General features: G+C 39.7%; 1 protein-coding gene across 1 annotated transcript; it reads left to right on the forward strand.

Moving 5' to 3' along the window:
- The first annotated feature begins 3282 nt into the window (after nucleotides 1-3282).
- On the forward strand, nucleotides 3283-22207 carry scml2 (Scm polycomb group protein like 2). Its single transcript, XM_070904364.1, has 13 exons — nucleotides 3283-3365; nucleotides 3492-3557; nucleotides 4483-4553; nucleotides 5021-5255; nucleotides 6042-6130; nucleotides 6517-6760; nucleotides 17727-18043; nucleotides 18364-18493; nucleotides 18645-18851; nucleotides 19688-19861; nucleotides 20758-20973; nucleotides 21679-21833; nucleotides 22082-22207. Exons 1-13 carry the CDS (start codon nucleotides 3344-3346, stop codon nucleotides 22205-22207), a joined length of 2052 nt encoding a protein of 683 aa, XP_070760465.1. The 5' UTR covers nucleotides 3283-3343.
- Nucleotides 22208-22777: the final 570 nt, after the last annotated feature.

The raw sequence follows: 22777 nt of genomic DNA on the forward strand, positions 1-22777 counted from the left end.
GAAAAATGTTCTGTAATGAAAGTTGTTTGGATATGAAACCATATCCTAAGTTACCGCCCTGGAGGTGACGCCCTGCAGCGGCTCACACCCCTCAGCCTCTCAGCAGTAATGTGAGCTTTGTAACTCTCCTGCCTCCAAACTGTCCTCCTGACAGAGAAAACACCCGGAGAGGCCGAGAGGATCGTTTTCAATCTGCATGTGTCGGTTAATCTCATTATTGTCAAATTATAAAAGAGAGTTATCTCACGGAAGGATGTGCTGCAGGGGACACACACACACACACACACACACACACACACACACACACTCACTTTGTCCACCTATTTTTCAACAAAAAAAATTGTCTTTAGGATTTAGATTAAAAGCAAATGTAATATCAAGTAGAGCTGAAGTTATTTGTCAAGCAAAACAAAAATTTGCTGGTTCCAGCTTCTCAAATGTGAGAATTTGCTGCTTTCTCTGTTTTATATCATTAATAATCGAATGTCAGATATTACCCACTTCCAGGTTCTTAGTTGTGAGGATTTTCTTAGGGATGCAACTAATGACTATTTTCATGATGGATTAATCTGCTAATTGTCTTCTCAATTAATCAATTAACATTTATGTCTATAAAATGTCTTTACAATTACCCAGAGACAAAAGTGACATATTCAAAACCCAAAGATGTTCAGTTTACAGTCACTTAAAACAAAACGAAAAACTGCAAAACCTCAGATTGGAGAAGCTAGAACCAGCAAATGTGAGGCATTTTGGTGATTAATTGATCAAAATAGTTGTCAATTGATGAATCACCTGCTTTTCTTTGTTTTTTTTTGTAGTAGTGAACTGAATATCTTTGGGCTTTGACATAATAAGCAAATTGGAGGCATCTAAGTCAACTTTATTTGGGGTATTTTGACTTCTTACCATAAATGTAGATCAGAATAATCGTGATCTCTGAGAAATTAAGAAAAACCCTTTTCTACTTTTTTAAAGACACTTTCGTTTAATTGTAAAATGATCCTCTAAGTTTGTGTAAGCACAAGTCCTGTGGGTGTTACCTCTGCGTAATGAAACCGAACAACGTCTTCATGTTTTTTTTTTTAACTTTTATATCACTAACATGTTAAAGAAACTTATGGAAATGTTATCAGAGCTGAAACAATTTGTTGATTTAAGTTATTTATCAAGCAAAAACGCCAAAGCGTGCTGTTTCCAGCTTCTCAAATGTAAGGATGTGCTGCTTTTCTATGTTTTATGTAATTGTAAATTGAGTATTTTGGGATTTTTGGACTGTTGGTCAGAAGACGAGCAATTTAAAGGGGTCAGCGTTGGCTCTGGGAACTTGTCATGGGCATTTATCACATATTTCTGACATTTTATAGACTCGATTAATTGATTAATTGGAAATGTAATGGACGGATTATTGATTTGGTGAAGAAGTTAATCATTAGTTACAGCCCTATATCAATGGAAAATACTGATTTGATGCACTGTTACACTACGTCTTTCATGTAACTTCAGGTGAAGTTTATAATTATACTTTTTGTGAGCATCAAATATCAAAAAAGTAAAATGCTTCATAATGCCATCTAAATTAATGCATTTCTAAAGTTTAATAAGGCAGAATACTATCTCACACACTCTGACAGCTCCTCCTGTCAAGGAAAAGTTACAGCCTCTCCTGAAACCAGGTCTCCGGGTCATTTTTTAGATCTTCTCACTGTTCAGGTTCGTGAACGTTACTCTAATCCCAGATAAGTGGCTGCCTTAGTGGAAATGCAGGCTGTAAAAATTAAGTGCTTCCTGGTCTGACGGGTGGGTTTTTTGTCTGACCCTCTTGAGCGAGGCAGACAGACCAGAGCAAACACTGAGCCAGTCTGGAGCTGAGCGAGGAGCAGAGCTGGAATCCTTTTCATGTCGGCCAGCAGACGTCCCACATCCACACATCTTAATGGCTTTTTATGGCAGCTTGGAATCTTTATGGCTTCTTGTGACTCAATGGGATTCGCTGCAGTGACTGAGGGGTCTTCAGAGGGAGGGACGGCCACAATACATTGCAGATGCTTCAATGTTTCAAACACAAGGGAAGGAGACATTGTCTGGCTTCTGGAGAGATTTTAAACCTTTGAATTTCTCGATTTAATTTGGAAAGTACCACTTTTTTGATGCTCTGGTACTTTGGATTATTTCTTTGCTTCCTTTTGAGCTATCAGTATGCACGGACTTTGCATGGAGTGCGACTATGACCTGAGCTTTTGTAAACATGGATGTTTGGGCCAGATTTTCAGCATAAACAGTGTGGTAACAACTTTATCTTATTAATAATTATTACAGTGCTTCAGGAGTAAATGTTATGAGAGGATCAAAGCTGCTAACTCAAACCTTTTGGCCAGATGAGTTCATATGGACTCGTGAAATAACAACACATACCATTTGTTGGACACGTTTTATTTTAAATCCACGTACATCAGACTGAGTGCACATGTTGGTAGTGTTTATGCTCAGAATGATTTATTAAAGCACAATTAATAGGATTAGATGTTTTTATTGGGATCTAATGCATCCTTTATGACTGTTGTATTTTTTATGATGTGCAAAGTTTCAGTGAATTTTAGAATATTATCTGTTTATATCCAAGTTGTGAGCAACAGATTGAATGTCACCATCATAGAATATTAGGATTATGGTAATGCAAACTGAAAAATATTAATAATTATTACCTGTGACAATTACAGGATGAAACCTGGAGCAAACAAACAACAAAACCACAATATGTTCGTCCATCTCTTAAACACTTTCCGACTTCACGTCTGCAGCGCTGTGCCCGAAGCCCATTCGTTCATACAGCAGACAGAAATCTTTAAAAATGTGTGACAAATGTATAGTTTCATTTTTGAAAAAAAGGATCAGTGATATTCTAAAACAGCTTAACCTTTAAAACTAAAAGAAATATATATTACCACTGTTTGACATTACAAAAAGGCGAGGCAAATTTATATGTGTAGCACCTTTCAACAACACAATTCAAAGTGTTTTATATAAGACATAAAAAATATGAATCAGTTCTTTGACAAACAAGAAGCCAGTGTAAAGATATGAGCACTTTCTTGTTCTAAGAGGGAAAAAGTGGAATGAATTTTGCATGTAAATTTATAATCTCTTAATTCGGATGTGGATCTGTATCGAAGAGTAATTTCAAAATGATCCCAAAATGTATGTTTGCATTCTGGTCTTTTTTGAATAGGATGAAGCCTGGATGAAGGTTTTGGACTGTTTCTGTCTCCTCTCCAGTGTCTGTGTAGGTAAAAGACTGTCTGACTTCACCTCCTCTGCAGCAGCACGTTAAACTTTGGTCATCATGGGCCGAACGCCACATAAAGGTAGGCCTCCACAAAGCTGTTTTATTTCTGGTTGTCCTGTCACTGTTGTACTTTGACTGATTCTCAGATGTCAGTATCAGAGGCTCCCAAATCCTGATGCGCAGTTCAATCATCTTTTGATTTCAGATCAAAAAGAGGAGAAGGAGAGACGAAGCAGCATCACAGCAGGCTCCGCCCTCGACAAATCGAATGGTCTGATCTCTGGCTTGTTCATCTTCACTGTTGATCCTTTCATTAACCGACTAATCTAAAACTTTCTGAGTTAATAGCTTTTTTTGATTCAGCCACTTCAGAAGGTTTTAAACAAGTTTCTGATGAGCACTTCACCCAAATTTGACCAAGATCACCCTCATCTCTTACAAACATTTAATGGCATATTTCTTCTAAACTGTGCAGATTTAGGAACTGAGGCATAAACAAGCATAAAATGGTAATTTTTCTCTCCAGCTTCAATCCATTTTACATCCAAACTATGTATTTAGGTCTGCTATATTTATGATATTTATGAGTTATCACCTGAATCTGAAGCTCCCCTCAGCTTTGTGGAGCTTTATAGTCAGCTCTCAGTGCTCTCATAGTCATCTCATCGTCGTTTTCAGCTGCACAAGGAAGCTGTTTTCAACAAAAAAGCTCTAAAACCCAACTGTTCACTACCTGCTCAGCACCAAACAGCAGACAGACACAGTTAACGACTAGCCAGTGAACATAGTGCAGCATTTAGCGGCTAAAGAGCCAGATATTTCCCTCAGGAGTTGGTGGTAAAAGAGAGTGAATGTTGGGCTTACATTTGCCAAGTGGCCATAACATGTCTCAAAATGAATGCTAATGTTGCACTTCACCATATCAACGGTCAAAAAAAGGTCATATGTCTTCATATGCTGGGTTCTCAACAAGTTTCTGCTGCCCCCAAGTGGCCAAAAAAATCATCAAAATTATTGCAGGTTTGAAAATAGCACTTCAGCAGTTTTATTCCTCCTGAAAAATGTTTTGTGAACTCAGCCCCCGTTTCTTTGGTTTCATTCGCTGTTATACATTTTAATACTTGTAATTTATGGATGTCACTTTACCAACAATCTTTCAGTAATCAGTAGTTTTTGTCTGCTGTTTTTGTTGCTAGAACCGTTCAGTTGGGAAGAGTATCTGAGAGAAACGTCCTCCACTGCAGCGTCGCCTACATGCTTCAAACAGGTTTAATTTCCCTTATATTGTTTCCTTAAATGTGTCCTTGTATTATAATATTGTTAAATACAGTCTGCCATGGCTCAACATGTTCTTTGATGTTTTGTAAATAGGTTTTGCTCAGTTAAAGATATGGTTTAAAAGTCTGGTCACATTCTCTATTTCCTTATTGTCGACAAAGACCAAAAGCAACAACTAATGGATCCAACTAACAAGTGTTGTCTGAGGAGCCAAAGCCTGATACATCTTATTCCTCTGTGCTATAGAGCTCCATTGTTGTCTACAACTATTAAAAACATATCAATGAGCCACACTGTTGCACTGAGTGACATGTTTCTTCATTACGATGAACATGAGCATCATTAAATTAAGTAAAATAAGCTGATGCTGCAAATCCATGGCTGAAAATAGTCCCAAACAAATGGTGTGCAAAGTGTCCTGACAGTGACTGAAGGTCCCCGTGTGTCCCCCTGCAGTCCAGAGTCCCCCCCTCCAATGACTTTAAAGCTGGTATGAAACTTGAGGCACGGGACCCTCGCAACTCTAACTCTGTTTGCATTGCAACGGTGATGGGCATGATGGGTACTCGCCTACGGCTGCGTCTGGATGGTAGCGACAACACCAACGACTTCTGGAGGCTCGTCGACTCGTTAGAAATCCAACCAATAGGAACCTGTGAGAGGGACGGAGACATGCTGCAGCCACCGCTGGGTGAGTGTCTTTCAACTGGAAAGATGTTCGTCTATTTCTACATGATGTGAGTTTGTTTGTGAAGTGAAATATTTAAATACCACACTTCTCAGGACTGTCTTTCAGCACTTTATTGCAAGGTGTCAGACACGGCAACAGTGAAACCTGCCTGCAATTGTAAAGCGACAAAGCATTCTTGTATAAAAGCTTTCTGTGCCTTCATGGGAAAAGTCCAGAACGAGAAGTGAAAGTAAAGCAAAGTAAAGAAAAAACATGTGCTCAACTTCCTGTTAAGACACAGAACATTCCCCTCTTGTAGAAAAGTTCATGAATTCTACATTAAAACATACACCAACACTTCAGGAAACCATGAAAATGAGCAAATATAACACTAAAACTGGCAACGTGTATCTTTTATAGTAAAAAAACTGCTAAATCCACATATTGCATCTCTGATTTGGACAGTGATCCAAAGAGGTCTGGTGTTGTGCTCACTGACGGCTGATTTCCCAGTTTGGAGAAACAGTTGACCATATTGTAAGAAGAGTACTCAACAAATGCCAAACAAATCAAAGTACTTTATCACACTGTTGCAGAAATCATACAAATCCGGTATTGATATAAGGAGGTCCTTCTCATTGATTTGCAAATTTGCCCACAATGGCCTAATGTATCCAGAAAAATGAAAGGGACAGGTACTTCAGAATAAACAGTATGGTAAAATCTTTGTATCGTCACACAATATATTCCCTCATATTGCCCATCCCTGTCTCCATTTTGATAAATCTGAAGTTGTGTTGTGTTCAGGTTTCAGGATGAATGCCTCTTCGTGGCCCATGTTCCTCCTGCGGACGCTGAGTGGAGCAGAGATGGCCCCTGCCTCTGCTTTTAAAAAGGTAACGACAACTGGAAGAAGCTAAATACTGGGATCATAATCAATACAACAATAAATATTGATTTAAAGACACAAAATGTTATAGTTTAGTCATTATTACCAGGACAGACACAGGGGGGAGCCGCTCATTATGGATCAAACACAGCAGCATGCAAGTAAATACATAAAGTATTGATAGTAGCAAAAAGTGGAGAAAACAGTGTTTTATTTATCCTTGATCAACATTTTGGTCAATATATGAAATGTGTGTTTTGGCATATAATTGACCTGATATACTTGGTTAACTTTTGCATAGTTATTTGTTTGACTTTAAATCAGAGATGCTGTGAATGAACAGTGTTAATTTGCTTGTTGTATGTGTACGTATGTGTTTATGTGTATGTTTAGGAACCAGCCAGCCCTGCTAAAAACTACTTCCAGCCTGGCATGAAGCTGGAGGCGGTGGACAGGAAGAACCCCTACCTGATTTGTCCCGCCACAGTGGGAGAGGTCAGAGGTCAGGAGATCTTTGTCATGTTTGACGGCTGGCGAGGCGCCTTCGACTATTGGTGCCCCTTCGACTCCAGAGACATCTTCCCCGTCGGCTGGTGTAACCTGACGAAACACAGCTTGCAGCCGCCTGGAAACTTCTGTAAGTGCTGCTTTGATTATTTTATTATTGTCGTATGTTGTGTGGAATGTGCAATCTGGAAATTGTAAATTTCAGATATTTTTAGCAATTTTGCGTCTCAAGAACAGTAGATGACAGAACTTGCATTCATACCACAGGTTTACACCATAAAGAACAGCACATGATTATATTTTGGATCACCGTGATGAATACATTTGCATCCAAATAAACATAAAATTATTTTCTTCAAGCTATAATTCCAAAATCCTTGAGAAGATTTCATTTTTATATATTTATAGCACACGTGTGTCTAATTAATGGTTTAATTAGCTGAAATGATTATGTTGAATATATATTGTTGATTAGAAGAAGACATTACTGCTCCAGTGCTTATGGATGGAGACTGAATCAGGTTGTTTAATCCCACAGATAGCTTTATGGTTGTCATCCTGACAGTCAGAAGACGCTCATGTTTGACATTCAGGTCAATAGTAAACTAGTTACACTTATTTTGTTGTTCTCGACTTGATGGTGGACAAGTGCTGTAGCTCAGATCTTTAAACAACAGTATCCACTTTTAACCACAAGAGAGCAGCAGATCACAAATTCTGATGCCTCTGCTTCATTATTACAGGCTGTGAACGGAGTTAAGCCAAAAACGTATGTAAAAAAACTCTGTAACGGACATCTCAGCATATTTGTGGAGTTGACTTTAGAGTGAAACAACGTTTAAGAATCAAATAATCATCTTGGTTGTTCTAATCATCCCTGATACTGGGTGTCGTATTTCTGCCGGCCGCAGACTCGAGCCGTTATCGAAACAGAGAGGCCTTGTTCAGATCTTCTTCAATCTGTATCACAGTGTGTCTCAAACACTTAATCAGAATTTGCTCCTTTGCTCTCGTTTGATTGAATGTCACTGAAGTAAAAGTATATACGTTTTAGTATCCAAATATGCTTTAAGTACCAAAAGTATTCATCATGCGGAATGACCCATTTCAGAATTATATATATTATATTGTTGGATTATAACTATTGATGAATTAATGTACACATTATTTATTACAATGCACAACATCGATGTAAATGTGCCCGGGTTAGCTCATTTAAAATACTTTATATACTGCTCGGTAGATTAAGCTAAATTAATACATCATATTTGATTTATTTTTGATTATAGTTTTGTATGAATAAATAACTAATTGATTACCACTTAATTATTAGTTTGTATGAAGAAAGAAAAAATATATATATAGTGAAGTAAAAAGTACAATGCTTCCCTCCAAAATGTTTAAAAAGTATAAAGTGAAATATGGATGTACTCAAGTAAAGTACCTCAGAATTGGACTTTAGTACAGTACTTGAGTAAATGTACTTTGCCACCACTGACTGTAGCAGCTGCAGAAAAGAAGAAATGTGTGTCGTTTGGTAGAAGAATATTAAAAATTAAATTCCTCCAGAATTATGGAAAAAGTAGGTAAGTGATAAATCATGATAAGTTATCCTTCTTTATCAGACAACAGTAGTATGATGAGCAGAATACTAATTATTAACTAATTATTGATATAAGATAATATATCAGTGAAGCAAAAACTATGAAAAACATTTAAAGCATTCTGAGAGCATGGAAGATTTTTAGTTCTTTTTGAGTACATTAATTGCCGAATAATTATGAGGTAATTATCAAAAGTATCATGAAATAATATCATAATGGGTGGTGGTGGTGTGATTGGGTTGTAAAGTGTTAGTTCCTTTATTCTTAGAATAGGATGAATACTTGAAGATAGTACCATTGTGTGACATGTTGCAGGTAATTATACAGTAATTATTTCAGTGAGTATCAAGCAGTAATGTCGTAGACTAAGTCTGCACGGAGCAACATACAGGAAGCTTTTTAGACATTTCGATAAGTTTGTTCTGTTGGTTTCCACTGAAACAAGTTTGTTAAAAATGTAGTAGAAATGTGGAATAACCGAGTCAGTTTGTGAACGTTGAAGTCAGAATTTCATTGTGTGTTTTTAAACTCACTGTGTTGAGGTCTCCGTCTTTGTTGGTGGGGTTGTGACCCTCGGCTCTGACCTCCACATTGAGTCTGCAGAGTTCCCTGAAGATTCAGCGAGCTTGAATAGATTCCAGTGTCTGATCTTTTTCTCGTATATTAATCCACTGCTTTACATAACCACGGGCTGTTGTTTTAAATGTGTGATTGTTGGGGCTGTTTTTGGCTCCATGTTGCCCTTTTTGAAAGATGTGACAAAGCAGCTTGGCAGTCAGAGCAAAACAACAATCACTGATTTTCCCACAGAGGTACAGATTTAGTCGTGTATGCCCAGAAACAACACATTTCAGGTTATAGTCCTCTGAATAGCGTTGTGTTTGCACATGTCATCTGATTTAACTGAGCTGCCTCAGTCTTCTTTTGTACATCGTATTTGTCTTGTTTTGCATCCAAAATGTTTTGGTTTTTTTGGAAGATATTAAGTATGTCAAATGTGACCTACTGTGGTGGAAGTGTGGTTTTAATAGTTTAGTATATTTAGAATTTAAATTTCTTAGTGTTTATTCATTGTAAAATATATTTTATATTTCTTTGAGTGTAGCTAAATGTGGACGGGAAAGCAGTCTGTCTAGATAAGGACCACAGAGGGAAAGCGCCACCAAAAATGTCGAAATTAATCTAATGATAGGTTTAAATCTTCATATTCATTTTTCAGCTATGTTTATTTTAAGGTCTTCAGAGGTAATCAGAGACGTTCGCAATTAATTTGCATCTTTCCTTTTCTTTTTGGACAAGCAGCTAATAGAGAGGTTGTAACTGTAATAGTTGTAAGTGAAAAACAGTCTGAAACAAAACAACCATTTTCAAAAAAGTTTTGTTTGTTTTTTCACATTTAAATTACCATTTTGTCAAGAGATTGTTAACAACACATTATTCATTATTGTCTTTAAAGAGGAGCCTATCTTACCCTCGTAGTTGGTCTTTATTTCAAAGAAACATAAAAACAACAAAACAAAATACTTAGTATAGTTTTGTAGAAACCTGTCCTTTTTTGACCAAGTTTGGAAACATGTATATTATTTTTTATTTTTAATCATCTTTCAGCCCCATTGAGACAAAATAATAGAAAAGCAGGCAACGGAAGACGGATGGGAAAATACAATGTTTAAGAGTAAAATTTCCAACACAAGCTACGCTGGCACAGACAGAAGACGTGCCGCGCTGCCATCATCCTAAATGACGTGGTTTAAAAATATTTAAAAGTCCTTCCAAAAGTGCTTTAATATTTATCAAATGTGCAAATTTGTCTGAGATCCCTTCAGAAAACAAAAACATTTCCTTCTGTGTGTTTTTATACACTCCTAATATTTTCCATGGACCCCTGAACCTCACTCAGACTAAACATTCCCTGTATGTGTCTGTGCAAATTAGAGCTTTGGTTGATATTATTAAAGTGTGAAGGCAGCACTGAACTATTAATTATCAATCAGGGTGTAATTATATGGTAATTACGCTCAGCGGTTACGGGAGTATGTCACCATGTGATTTGCGCTAACGCTGGAGCTCAGTGTTCAAGGTTTAGCTGTTTAGTTTCTTTGGCAGATATTTAGACATTTGTCATCCATCAAAATCACTTTGACGAATAGCGCTGGAGGGAGTCTGTTGATTCTGAAATTGGGGTCTTAGCAGGTGTAATAAATATCAATCATTACGTTTGCTGTTACGTTACATTAGCTCCCATCCAGCATTTTCCTCCCCTTTACCCTGTTGTTGGTGCCCACTGGTCAGGAGACGTGTCTTTGAATAACCCAGACCAACAACCTTTGTGATTAATGGCAAGTGTGTGTGTGTGTGTGTGTGTGTGTGTGTGTGCTTGTGTGTGTTTGTTTGAGTTTCCTTCACTTTGTTGATGGATGACAATGGTTACATGTCTGTCAGAGCATGCTCTTAGTCCTCTGGGCGGTGAGGCCCGTTTGCCGCCTCCATCCAGTGTTTATGTATTGATACACCAGACAGACGTCAATGTCTGCTTCAGATATAGCTCCACACCAGACTGCAGACAAAATACTGATACTTCTGAGCTCGACAGTGGCCATTTTATACTGGTCTGTAGCATTAGGCCAGTCTTTATTTTGCTCCTAGATTAGTCGTGGCTTATTTTATGCCTAAAAAATTAGCCACCCTTTCCCATCACACTCATATTTCCATGCTCACCTGCTGGCCAGTGGGAAAACATGGCTCATAATTTGTGGTTTAAGGTGAGATTTTATACAACTGGAAGTTTTTTTGCTGAATTTTCTCAGTAAAACGTCTATGTACCTGTTCAATACCTCCAGAAGAGAAAAATCTTCTTGTTGGGATGAACGGCGTTGGGCGGTTTGACGCGGTCACTCAGTCAGAAAAAAAGTTTTGATTTACCCAGAATCCATGGCAACTTAGTTCTACTTCAGGAAGTCCAGAGCTACACAGCTTTGTGCGACAGATGAATTTAGATGTCCATCTGAAGCCTGACCATTAGATAGATCAAAGCCATAGTCAAAGTCTATCTCTGTGAAACCAGCCTACCCATTGTGTGTGAGTGAAATGTGGAGGGAAAAAAAGACAGGAAGAAAGGATCATGTAAATCACCAGACAGCTATGTTCGTATGCGAGTAAGTGAATAAGTAGAGCTCAGTTGAGGTGTTAATGAGCTGATAATTAGCCGTACATGTGAGAGAAGGAGTGAGAGACTCTGCAATTACTTCTACATTTAAGATGTCTAATTAGCTTTCATCAAAGTTGTCCTGTTGCGACCCTGCTACACATTTTTGTAAGAAGCTACAGAACATGCCAAGATTTGGTGTGTAATTATTTTCCTTTCTGTACAGTAAATGTTCATCACCATGCAAAATTGTTTTTTCTTTTACATTTTGGGTGATCTGTCTTTGTCTTTGCTTGTTGGTATTAAATTGGGTCAGAATACAGAATAGGGCTTTCTGAATAATGCATGAAGAATACAGCATGTCCATATTTTAGCAGATACAGACACATGGCAGTTGTTTTTGTCTAGTTAAGGCAAGATAATATTCCTTTTTTGTGTGTCTCATATGCTATATTTGGACCGAATTACCATAGACATGCATTTGATTTTCTAAATACTTAATTAATGCAAACAGAAACAAGGTTTAGTAAGGTGTTTTGACTAATTCTACCAAGATATTAGTATTAAAAATACTAGAAACAATTATTTTTACATTTATTGCTTCCTTTTAGTGTAACGTTCCAACTCTTTTTCTGATTTGAAATCATCAACCATCCGTGCGATTTGCCCCTCGTGGACTCGTAGATCAAATTCTCTGTGAGCGTCCTGTGACATTTGTGCTCCCGTTTTTCCGTTTGGGAGCAGATTGAGATGTCTCTGACTGAAGGGACTTTTCCCATGCAGGCTTCCTCTGACCGCATTGTTCCGGAGCCGGGGTGATATCCGACTGTGTGACTGTTTCCTGACGCTGGACCTGGCCGTCTTTCATCAGGGAATGTCTGAATAGGCTAGGGTTACACTGAGGGGGCACCTCCTTCTGGGCCGTGAGAGCTTGTGTGTGTGTGTATGATGAGGGAAAGCTTGCTTATGTGTGCACCAACTCCAGGAGTTTGCCCCTTTTCACCCGTTTCAATCAGGACTCTTCTGATCCAGTTTAACCTTATACCCCCTCCACCCCTCACCCCATCCCCCATCCGCTCCTGGAGCCCCACCGTTAACCCCTCTCTCCCTCGTCATTTCCCCCTCCCCCAGAAGCTCGCTGAGAAGCAGGTGACTGATGTAGACTGTCGATATAGCCTACAGATAACATGAATAAAGGGCTCAACTCCCCCCTCCCTCACTACCACCCAACACACCCACCTAACCACTCTTCCTTCCCTCACTCTACCCCTCCCGCAGCCCCTATGCAAATCTAACACCCCCCTCCTCCCATTCATTCATTGGGAGGGAAGCTTTGCAGTGGCTTCAACCAGCAGCAGAAGCAGCAGCAGCAGCAGCAGCGTGGGCTTTGTTGTGGACTACTGCCGGGAGAAAAGAGAGGCGAGAGACAACTGAGAAAGCAGCTGATAGAGAGACAGAAAACAGACAATGAAGTACAGATGAGGGAGAGTATTTTAAAGGAAGTTAGAAAGAGAGGGAAACAAATCAACACCAGCTGAAAGAGAAAGAGTTCTTTCAAAGATACAACCAGGAAGCAACTGTACTGAGTGACCAGTATTGTTACGGACATTACTACTACGACTACTACTATTATCACTACCGCTGACCTCCACTACTGCTATCACTACTTCTGCTACTACTACGAAAGCCACAACTGTAGCAGTGAAGTTCTGCTTTCTTGTTGGGGATTTCCTGGTGAGTTTGATATGTTTGCCAAGTCGTTTCTTTTTGTTCTTTTTTTTTCCATAAATGAAAGAAAAAAAAAACTTCACTCTCACAGTTTATATTACTCATTTTATTTGTTATAGGAGTGTGTTTTAAAGGATGTTTTATGATCGGGTCTATCAGATACAGTATGTTGAAGTGAAGTGCAGCCACATTAATGTTGCAATAACACGAACAGACTGTATTCTCTGTTGAAGTATCTATGTTCCCTTTTTTATAACATGAGAGATATATTTCCATGCAAACTTCCCTTAAATGTACCAAATCAACAAATGCATTCACATTCAAATGAATACAGTCAGTGATCAGCTCAATTCAGGAAGTAGCAGTGGTGTCTTGGAGATTTTTTCTTGTTTAGATTTGATAATTCTGTCTGTGTGAATAGCTTAGATTATTTACTCATATTGGCCTCATGTTATCGTCTTAGTAAAACATAAAAAAGGGAAGAAAAAGCTCAATCTGCTGTTTACATGAAAGTTGTCGTCTCACAAGTGTAGCAGCCTTCTGCTCTGGAAAACATTATTAAAGCTGCTCTGTCACACTGTTTTCTTTGTTTAGCATTAAGACTTTTGGAGTGACTTGCATTCACTCAGATTCACTGTAAGAGACTAGAGGCCTAGAAACAGATTCAAAGTCTGCTGATTTAACAGTATTGTTGGCTATAATTAAATTTGGAGCTCCATGTGTTTTTGATCATGTGTTTTTTTTTGTGTGTGTGTGTGTGTGTGTAAAGCATCAGGACTTAGTTTGCGTAAGGCTCAGGCGAGGATTAGTGAATATCAAATATTTGCAGTTAACTGATTTTAAGCACATCGTCTTTTTTATTTGGTGAAGTTATGCGATCAGTTCAAATGTGAACATCCACACAAGTCACAGTTGGACAATAGTGATTTTCTTTCTTTTTCCACTTTGTGCAGGGAACCATTGTTGTGTTTATAGTTTGTACCCCAAAGCTATTTAAGTTACTTCCCCTCTCTGCTATCTGCACACAGTCACACAATCTGCAGTTCATGAGTTTCATACGGCTTTTGAGTCACACTAAAGAACAGCCTGTGTGTGTGTGTGTGTGTGTGTGTGTGTGTGGCTGAATGGACTGTTTGCTGTGAGGGTGCTTGGCATGTGAGGGTGGGTGGGTGGGGGGGTGTTGGAGGGTTGTAATTAGATGAGATGCAACTCTGTGGAGCCCCTCCCCCCACCCCCCAGACAGCAGACACACTTCTCAGCGACCTCGTTCTCATGCGTGCACGAACACTCACGTACACTCGCACGTGCGCGCGTTTCCTCGGGCTGTGGCTTACACAGGTCAACGGTCGAGTCTGAATTATATAGTCATGATCAGTACCATATGTCTCTGCTGTTGCACCGCGTGCATGCTAGGGACGCCTTGCTCAGGTTTCTGAGCTCTTTTTTGTGAGGGCTAATAATTAATTTTTTGTTCGTAGTTCATCTGAATAATGCAGATTAAGTTTTGCACAATATCATACTATATTTGTTTACTGTAATGGTTTTGCATATTTTAGCCAATTTAGTACAAATCACATTTTACGTCACATTGAGTCATTGTGCAAACCATGCTGCTTGTGTTAGAAATTTGCATTCATCCGCTCTACCAGAAATTAATGGAAACCAATGGTTGCCAGGAACAGGAAGAAAAATATTTAAATATAAAAATCTAGAACTGTACAGCATATAGAGCTGACACCATTGATGAGTCAATTGAAAATTAATTTGCAACAATTGTGCCAATTAATCATTTGTTTGTTTATCGATACTTGCTGGCTCCAGCTTCTTAAATGTGAAGATTTGCTGCTTTCCTCTGTTTTTAATTGAATACTTTTTTGACTGTTAGTTGGGGAAAAAAGCCAGCTGAAAGAAGAAACATTGAGCTATAGGAAATTGTGATATGCAGTTTTCTAGCATTTTATTGGCCCAACAATGAATCGAGAAAGTAAAAGGCAGATGAATCGATAATGGCGGTGTTAGTTAGTTGCAGCACTAATCGTCCATTTAACAACATCAGCAAATGTGTAAAATATACATGACTTGTGGTTAAGGACCTGAAATTGCAAACACACCTGGTTTGGTTCTTTTAACCTTTTTACAAGCAGCCTCCGAATTGTGGCACAGTCATTAAGTCTGTGCAGCCAAACAGTGTTCAAAGAGACGGTTTTTAATTTAAATTCAAGTAGAGAAACTTTCCACAGACACCAAATATGTCTGTGTTTTTTGGAAATAGTGTATAAAATGATGCTGAATATATCCATTTGATGAAATGGTGCAGCCATAAAAAGCCCAGAGTCTTGGGTTTGAATATTTCACTCAGTTTAAACATCATATTGAGCTGGAACAAGCAGATACAGAATATATATGATACTGTCAGACCGTGTGGGATGAAATGCATTAATAGGCAGATTTTCTTTTAAAGTTGTAGTAGTGCAGAGTCTTTTTTGAATAAATGTGATGATAAACTAAAATACAGGAGAATATGACATTAATCACCCGTGTGGAAATGGTACATGTTGCTTCGTTGGCTGTCACATAACCTGAATGGATTAGATTTTCTTTATTTTATGACAGGTAAAGATCAGAGAAGGCCCCCAACTCACATTTCCTATGGTGAATTAAAACCCGCTGATACTGACTGGTACCCTGCAAACAAGTTTTGATCTGCCTTTGTAGGGCTTATGGCTTCTAGCTCAGCGTGCCACTGTGCGTGCAGGTTGGTATCGCCGTCCCTCTGTGAGCACGCTTTGTGTGACCGCTCCTGGTGAGCGAGTGAGCCCTCGCCCTCTGAAACAAAACACTGCTCTATTCTACGCCCACTTTCACTCATTTCCCAATTAAGCAGCTTTCAGGGTGCCCCGGCTGGCCCCTCAGAGAATACTGTAAACCTTCCATAGTCTCTCTATATCGCCTCAGTCAAGGAGGCTCTAATGAAAGCTGTGGCCCCTTGAGAGGTTCAGCATGCACTCTCAGGCCCCTGCTCTCACCAAGCAATATGTTTGTATTGAAACAGGAGATGGTTATCTTTCTCTTTTCCTCCCTTTCCTTCTTTCTCTCTCTCGCTCTCTCTCTCTCTCATTCCTGCTCTCTTTCTTTCACACATCCTCTATGATGATTATGAGATCTTATCACAGAGTCACGCTCAGTCATGCCTAATGAAGACAGAAAGGGGTGGTGGTGCCGCTGCTTTGTGTTTTTTCTTTTTTCCTAACAATGGCTATTGCCGTTTCCCCCCTCACTTTCTTTCTAACTTAACCTCTAAGCTAATTGGTATTTTGGAATAATATTTATTTTCTGAGCAAAGACTGTAAGTTGGAGGGTGTCTGTGATCCATATAGTACCTTCGAGCAGGTTGCTAGTTTTTTAAAAAGTATTTTCTGGGGCATTTTGTCTTTTATTTCGATAGTGAACACGAGCAGGAATAAAGGAAAGGTCTCCAGTTGGACTTGAACCGGGGACATTATGATTAGACATTCAGCGTCCCAAAACCCAGAGGCCACCAGGATGTTCCAGGATGCTGGATTTTAACTCTGTACTGTATAGAGTCTGACTAATATACCATCCAGGCTGATTTCATCAACTGATTGTAGCGTATCACAGATGCAGTGCCTATGAAAATAATTCATTCACCCTGGGAAGTTTTCATGCAAAACATATGTTGGCTTGACAAGTAATAAGAAATGTCTGAACAAAGTTTTGAAAAGGCGTTTTTGAATGAGTCCAATCTCTTGACATAAATAGTTGGAAAAAGCTTTGCTTTTGCTTTCATCACTTACTTACTACTTACTACTACTAAGGGATGAATTAAAGCAACACACTACTTCATTTATTATAGTTCTTACTTATTATTTTTCCAGTAAAGTTTACTGATAAAAATGTTATACTTTTTATTATTATTACAACTCCTTTAATAACCAAATTCAAACATGTCAAAATGTGTTTATGTTAAAAAACGAATATTAGCTAATATATTGTTATCAGATTTTTAAAACTCCCAATTGACATCAGCCACAAGAATCCAATATCTAGTGCTGTATATGCAAAAGAGTTTAAATCCTATCACCATAATAACTGTTTTAGTTGTGTTGCTGGAAGCAGAAGGTTTGAGGAATCGTCGAGCGGGCAGGTCTCTGGGGGCTCGTGGCTTCTGACTCTGATTTCAGCAGAGGGAGGGCCTTAACACAAAGGACCTGCCAATCTCAGAGGACTCTGAAAAATCTAAACAAATCTCCTCTGCAGGACCACTCACTTATTCATTTTCCGCTCTGTCTTTCTTCTCAAATTTCTTCTACATTTTTGGAAAAACTGGGCAAACACTATGAATGCTGTCCTCACTGTGTGTTGAACTGTGAACTAATAATGCAAGCCAAGGACCTACAGCAGTTGATTCTCTGCACGTCTGTGTGGACAGAGGGCAAATCTAATTAAGATGTTTTGTGTGTGTGTGTGCTTGTAAGATGACATTTTGCGCTGCGGATTTAGAATTACTTTACTGTAAAATATATATATCACACTTTTAATGTCCAAATAGAAGAATAGACGAAAGAAGAAGAATAACAACAATATTTTTCTCCTTCCAGTTACCCTCCCTGGTGCACTCCTCGTTCCTGTTTCTTCCACCTCAGCCTCCCTCACAACACGTCGCTCCTCTTCCATCTCCTCCTCCTCCATGCAGACCTCATACCGACTGCCCAACCCCTTGCCACCCCTCCCTGTGCGCAAGGGTGTCCGAGGTCGTCGTCCCAAATCCCAGACTATTGCTTTGTTGAAGGCAGCGGCCGAGGCTGCAGCGGCAGCCGCATTAAATGGAGCATCACAGAGTCCTGCCAGAACAGGCTCTGAGGCTCAACTGGCGCCCAGACCACACAAGAAGAGAGGGCCCAAGCCTAGGAGCAAGGTGAGATGTCACAAGAGTTGTAATCTGTTATGCTGCGGTCCAGTGACAGTGCCATTTTATGTTTCGTGTATTGTGGCAGACATGATTTTGAAAAAGTGGAGACGAGGTCAGAGGTGGACCGTTTGAGGGTTTGAGGTTTTTGTGGATGTTTATTCACGATAAATGAGGAAAACAGCTTTGCTTCAAAAAGTTGTCCTATGTGCTGCAGTGCAGTTCATGTGTAGCAGTGAAAGAGTTAAAACTCTCCTTTAATAAATCATTAACAGCCTTTGTAGGTTACAGAGAGTTAATGAGAGAGGGTTTTTTGTTTTTTGATCCAGAGGAAGCCTCGGGTGGTGCAATCCCTGGGGGCACCAGCAGTTCCAGCTCCGCCTCCAGAGACCAGACTGAGCTCCAGCCACATCTCAGCAGACAACAACCATAGCAACGGTTCCAGTGTAGTTTGCACAGGTAAATTGGATAACAGATACAACAGAGTCTGAGTCCTGAATGTGTACTCATGTGTATGTGGTCAGCAACTCTGTGGTGCATTCAACAGAAAGAATGCAAAAAAAGTTTAGGTTGGTTCGCCAGTGTTTACCCTCTTTTTGTGTCATTCCAGTGTGTGTCTATGTGAACAAGCACGGTGACTATGGCCCACATCTTGACCGAAAACTAGTACAGCAGCTCCCAGACCATTTTGGTCCGGCTCCAGTCAACGCAGTGCTTCAGCAGGCTGTTCAGGCCTGCGTGGACTGTACGTACCAGCCTTCCGTGCTGCTGTCGTTCCTACAGAGCCAGTCGCACACAGGAGGAGAGGTCATCAGAGGTAAATGCAGTGAACACCGCAGGATATTCCCCCAAAAGAAACTGTTAGCAAACAAGGTGACGTCTTCAAATTGCGACTAACAGTGCAAAAGCCCAAATTTAGTCAATATGAAATGATATAAAAGTAGCAAATCATCACATTTGAGCAGCTTTGTTCTGTTTGGAGAGCCAGGCTAGCTGTTTCCTACTGTTTATAGTCATTATGCTAAGCTAACCAACTGCTGGCAGTAGCTTCATATTTGCCGTGCAGATATGAGAGTCAATCTTCTCTTCTAACTCTCACAAGCAAGCGAATGAGTGTATTTCCCAAAATGTTGAACTTTTCCTTTAAAAGTCACTTCTCGCTAGATAAATTCTAATGTATTCCTAACGCCATTAAAGTCTGGATAGGCAATCACCCAGGTGAAATTGGTTTAATCACACACTCATGGGTCATGAATGTGTGTGTGTGTGTGTGTGTGTGAAGAGGAATAAAAGACAGTGCCTGTGGCAGCAGCTGATGTGAGCGCTGTGTCTGTAATCAGAAATGACATGTGCGTCTAACCTGGTTTGGGATGCTGGGATTGGGTCTCCCTTGGGGGGCCGGATTGGGAAGGCTATGGGTGAGGTTGGAGCAAGGAGGGGGGGTTTTAATGGATTTGTGCAGGCTTGGCTTGGGTGGGAGGGTGTAGTGCAGTGCGGAAAGGGGTTAAAAATGTGGGTTTGTGCTTATAAAGGGAGGGTCCTAACCCTTAACCATCTGCTGTTTTTCTTTAGCTGTGAATGTATACAGTGTGTGTGTGTGTGTGTGTGTACATACAGCACACAGACTAATGTTGTTTGTGTTGTACCCCCCAGTGCGGTCAGAGCATGGTATCCGCTATGTGAAGCTGCCCTCCGCCTCCAGTACGTCGTCTGTGCTGCGGTTCCTGGAGAACATGTGCCAACATCTGGAGAGTGACAGTCTGTTCAGCTCGCAGCCGTTCAGCTCCTACAGCAACAACACACGCTTCTACAACAGGACCAAGTCAGGTGGGCAAATGTTTGGCTGGAGTAATGGGAAGAAGGGAAGAGCAAAAATATTAAAAAGGGGGAAGATTAGATTAATGGACTAAAATCCATAAATCCATTGTAAATTACTGTCACATAGACTGTAGAAAACGCTAGATGATAGATACTATAGTGTCTGTGACGTCACCCACTTCTTTAACGTTGAATTTTGGAGGGGTTTTTTTGGGGAAATTTGGATAAACAAGGGGAAGTCTGGTGGGAGCTGAGGTAGCAAGAGTAAGCGGCAACCATCATGGCTGGCTGTGATAGGTTGAGACGCCTGCCAATCAAACTTGTGTACTACCTTTATTTATCTTTTAAGTTGATCGATTTTTCATTTCAGACTAGAAACACAAAAAAGCTAAATTAGCCACTGAGGTTGCAACATATGAATTATTTTAAAACTTTGAATTTTAAGACAGAACTTTGGTGTTTTCTCAGTTCAACAGAGAAATACCAAACTTGTGGATTCAGGAATTTTTAAATGATCTTTTAGGATCTCTAGATTTTTTTGAGTTTGATTTGATTTTGAGGATTTTCCCCTACTTTCTCATGAACAGCTGCTTTTAATTTTGTATGTATTTTGATGGAGATTTAGATCTAAATGCAGATAAGAGTAAATATTTACAAGTTTAGAGAGTTGTGCAACCTTAAAGAGGTATGTGCTCTAAGTGCTTTTTACTTGAAGCCTTTTATCATCCATCATTCATGAGCTCAGACATTTCCTTCTGAGTAAATCTCCTCCTGAGTCTTCCTGCATAAATCAGCTACTTTATGACTGTGTGCATAGTCCAGTACAGTGCAGCATTTTTCTGTTTTTCTATTTGTGTTCACACGGTCTAAACGGTGTCTCTCCCTCTCGCCCTTTCTTGAAACAGAACCACTGTCCCACACTGAGAACGGCCTGTCCAATGACGACGCCACAAAGGATGCCGCTGCAGGCACTCGCTCCCTTCACACCGCATCAGACTACAGAGCAACAAAGAAGGAGCGGCCATATTACCCTGGACAGACACACACACCGCCACCCATACGGCGTGTCAGCTCCAACCCGACCGAACTTGGCCCAATGTGTGCACACAGACGAGTGGAGGGTAGGGTTACATATACACAGACAATCACCAGCACAAAATGGTCTAATTGTTAGGGACAGTTCCTTTAAGGGGACACTGAACAATGAAAAATTAAATGTAAAATTTTCATACATACATTACGTTTGTATCCTAAGATTGTATTATTTTAAATGATGCCCTAACAGTCTGTTTCTCTTTACAGTCCATCACCCATTCATTGACTGTTTGCTAAGCCCCGCCCCCCACAGTTACTGTTGATGTCTCTGGCAGATTTTATCAGCTGTAGCTTTCTTGATAATTAAGCTAAAGTTAGCTCCATGAGTTGACTTTTAAAAAGATAATAAAATGATAAAATTGCTACACACAGGTTATTGTGCTAAAAGACTGAAGTTAAAGATGCCTGAGACAAAAAGGCAGCGATCCACGTAGAAATAAAGACACAGCTTTTGTCTTGTATTTGTATGAAGCTGGTTAGTCCTAGTAATATACCTATAGTAAGTATGATTGGACATTTGAAGTGGTGAGTTTAGCAAATCAATGGTCAAAAGCTTTTCCTAATAAACGTGAGACTTTTCCCCCCCCATTCATTTTAGGCATTTTTAACCCAAGGCTTTGTTAACAACTAACTGTAACACTGATGAAAAAAATCATGAGCAGATGGTATATTACTTGATAATGGTATTAGTTTGATTTGTTTTTCCATTCTCTCAACCCCGCACTCTACAGCAGCTAGCTCAACAACAGGCCCAGACCATGTGAAACAGGGCAAGGAGGGTTCAGGGAGCGACGCTTCTTCCTGGTCAGTTGATGATGTCATACGGTTTGTCCAAGAGGCTGATCCCCAAACTCTCGGCCCGCATGTCGACCTGTTCAGGAAACATGTGAGTGTTTCATTTATGTGATCTTCTTTTAGCTGTTTAATGGTCGACATGCTACAAGATTACACTGGTTTTCACTCACTGTGCTGTAACGTGCAGTTGTCTCCCTGAGCTTTTTGTCTCCATGCTGAAGCAAAATCAGACTGGATTTTCCACCGTTCAATGCCTTCATTGTCATTTTGATCAAGTTGTTCTGAGAGGAAGTGCTTGTAATGTGCCCCCCTGCTGACAGCGTGCTCATCTCTCTACAGGAGATTGATGGCAAAGCTCTGATGCTGCTGCGCAGTGATGTCATTATGAAGTACATGGGACTGAAGCTGGGCCCGGCGCTCAAACTCTGTCATCACATCGAGAAGCTGAAACAGACCAAACAATAGAGGATGAAGGCACTCACTGGCAACACGTATTATTCTACAGGGATGAAGTGCAGCGTAAATCTCAGTGTCCTCAAAAAAATTGAGGTCAAGTTTTAGCAACCTGCTGGGAGTTTACAAACAAAAACCTACACACGATGGTCATTTTATGAACTGATTCCAGTATTTTTAGGATCAAGCTTTTTACATTTGACTACTTTTTGGCCAACAAACAAATGAATAAATCCATAGAATGTTATTCTGAGCAATGTAAAGAAGGTTTTGAAAGAGCGTTTAGACCGAAAAATAAAAAGTAACAAAGTATTATTGAACGGTTAACTGAATTAATAAAATATGCAAGGTGTGCATCACGGGATTTGTGACCTCAGTATTTCTAAAATCCTGGCTACGGTCCTGATCTGAAGACATTATTTTTTAAATTTACAGACCACAGGTTACTTTCACATTAAAACATTTAAAACATGCAGTACATGAATTCATAATTTGCATAAGTGTAATTGGCATCAGATATCTGAGCATAGGCATGATTTGTGTTCTTGTTAGTGTCATTTTACCTTATTATGAACAACTGGA

The sequence above is a fragment of the Enoplosus armatus genome, chromosome 1 (assembly GCF_043641665.1).
Source record: "Enoplosus armatus isolate fEnoArm2 chromosome 1, fEnoArm2.hap1, whole genome shotgun sequence".
NCBI lineage: Eukaryota > Metazoa > Chordata > Actinopteri > Centrarchiformes > Enoplosidae > Enoplosus > Enoplosus armatus.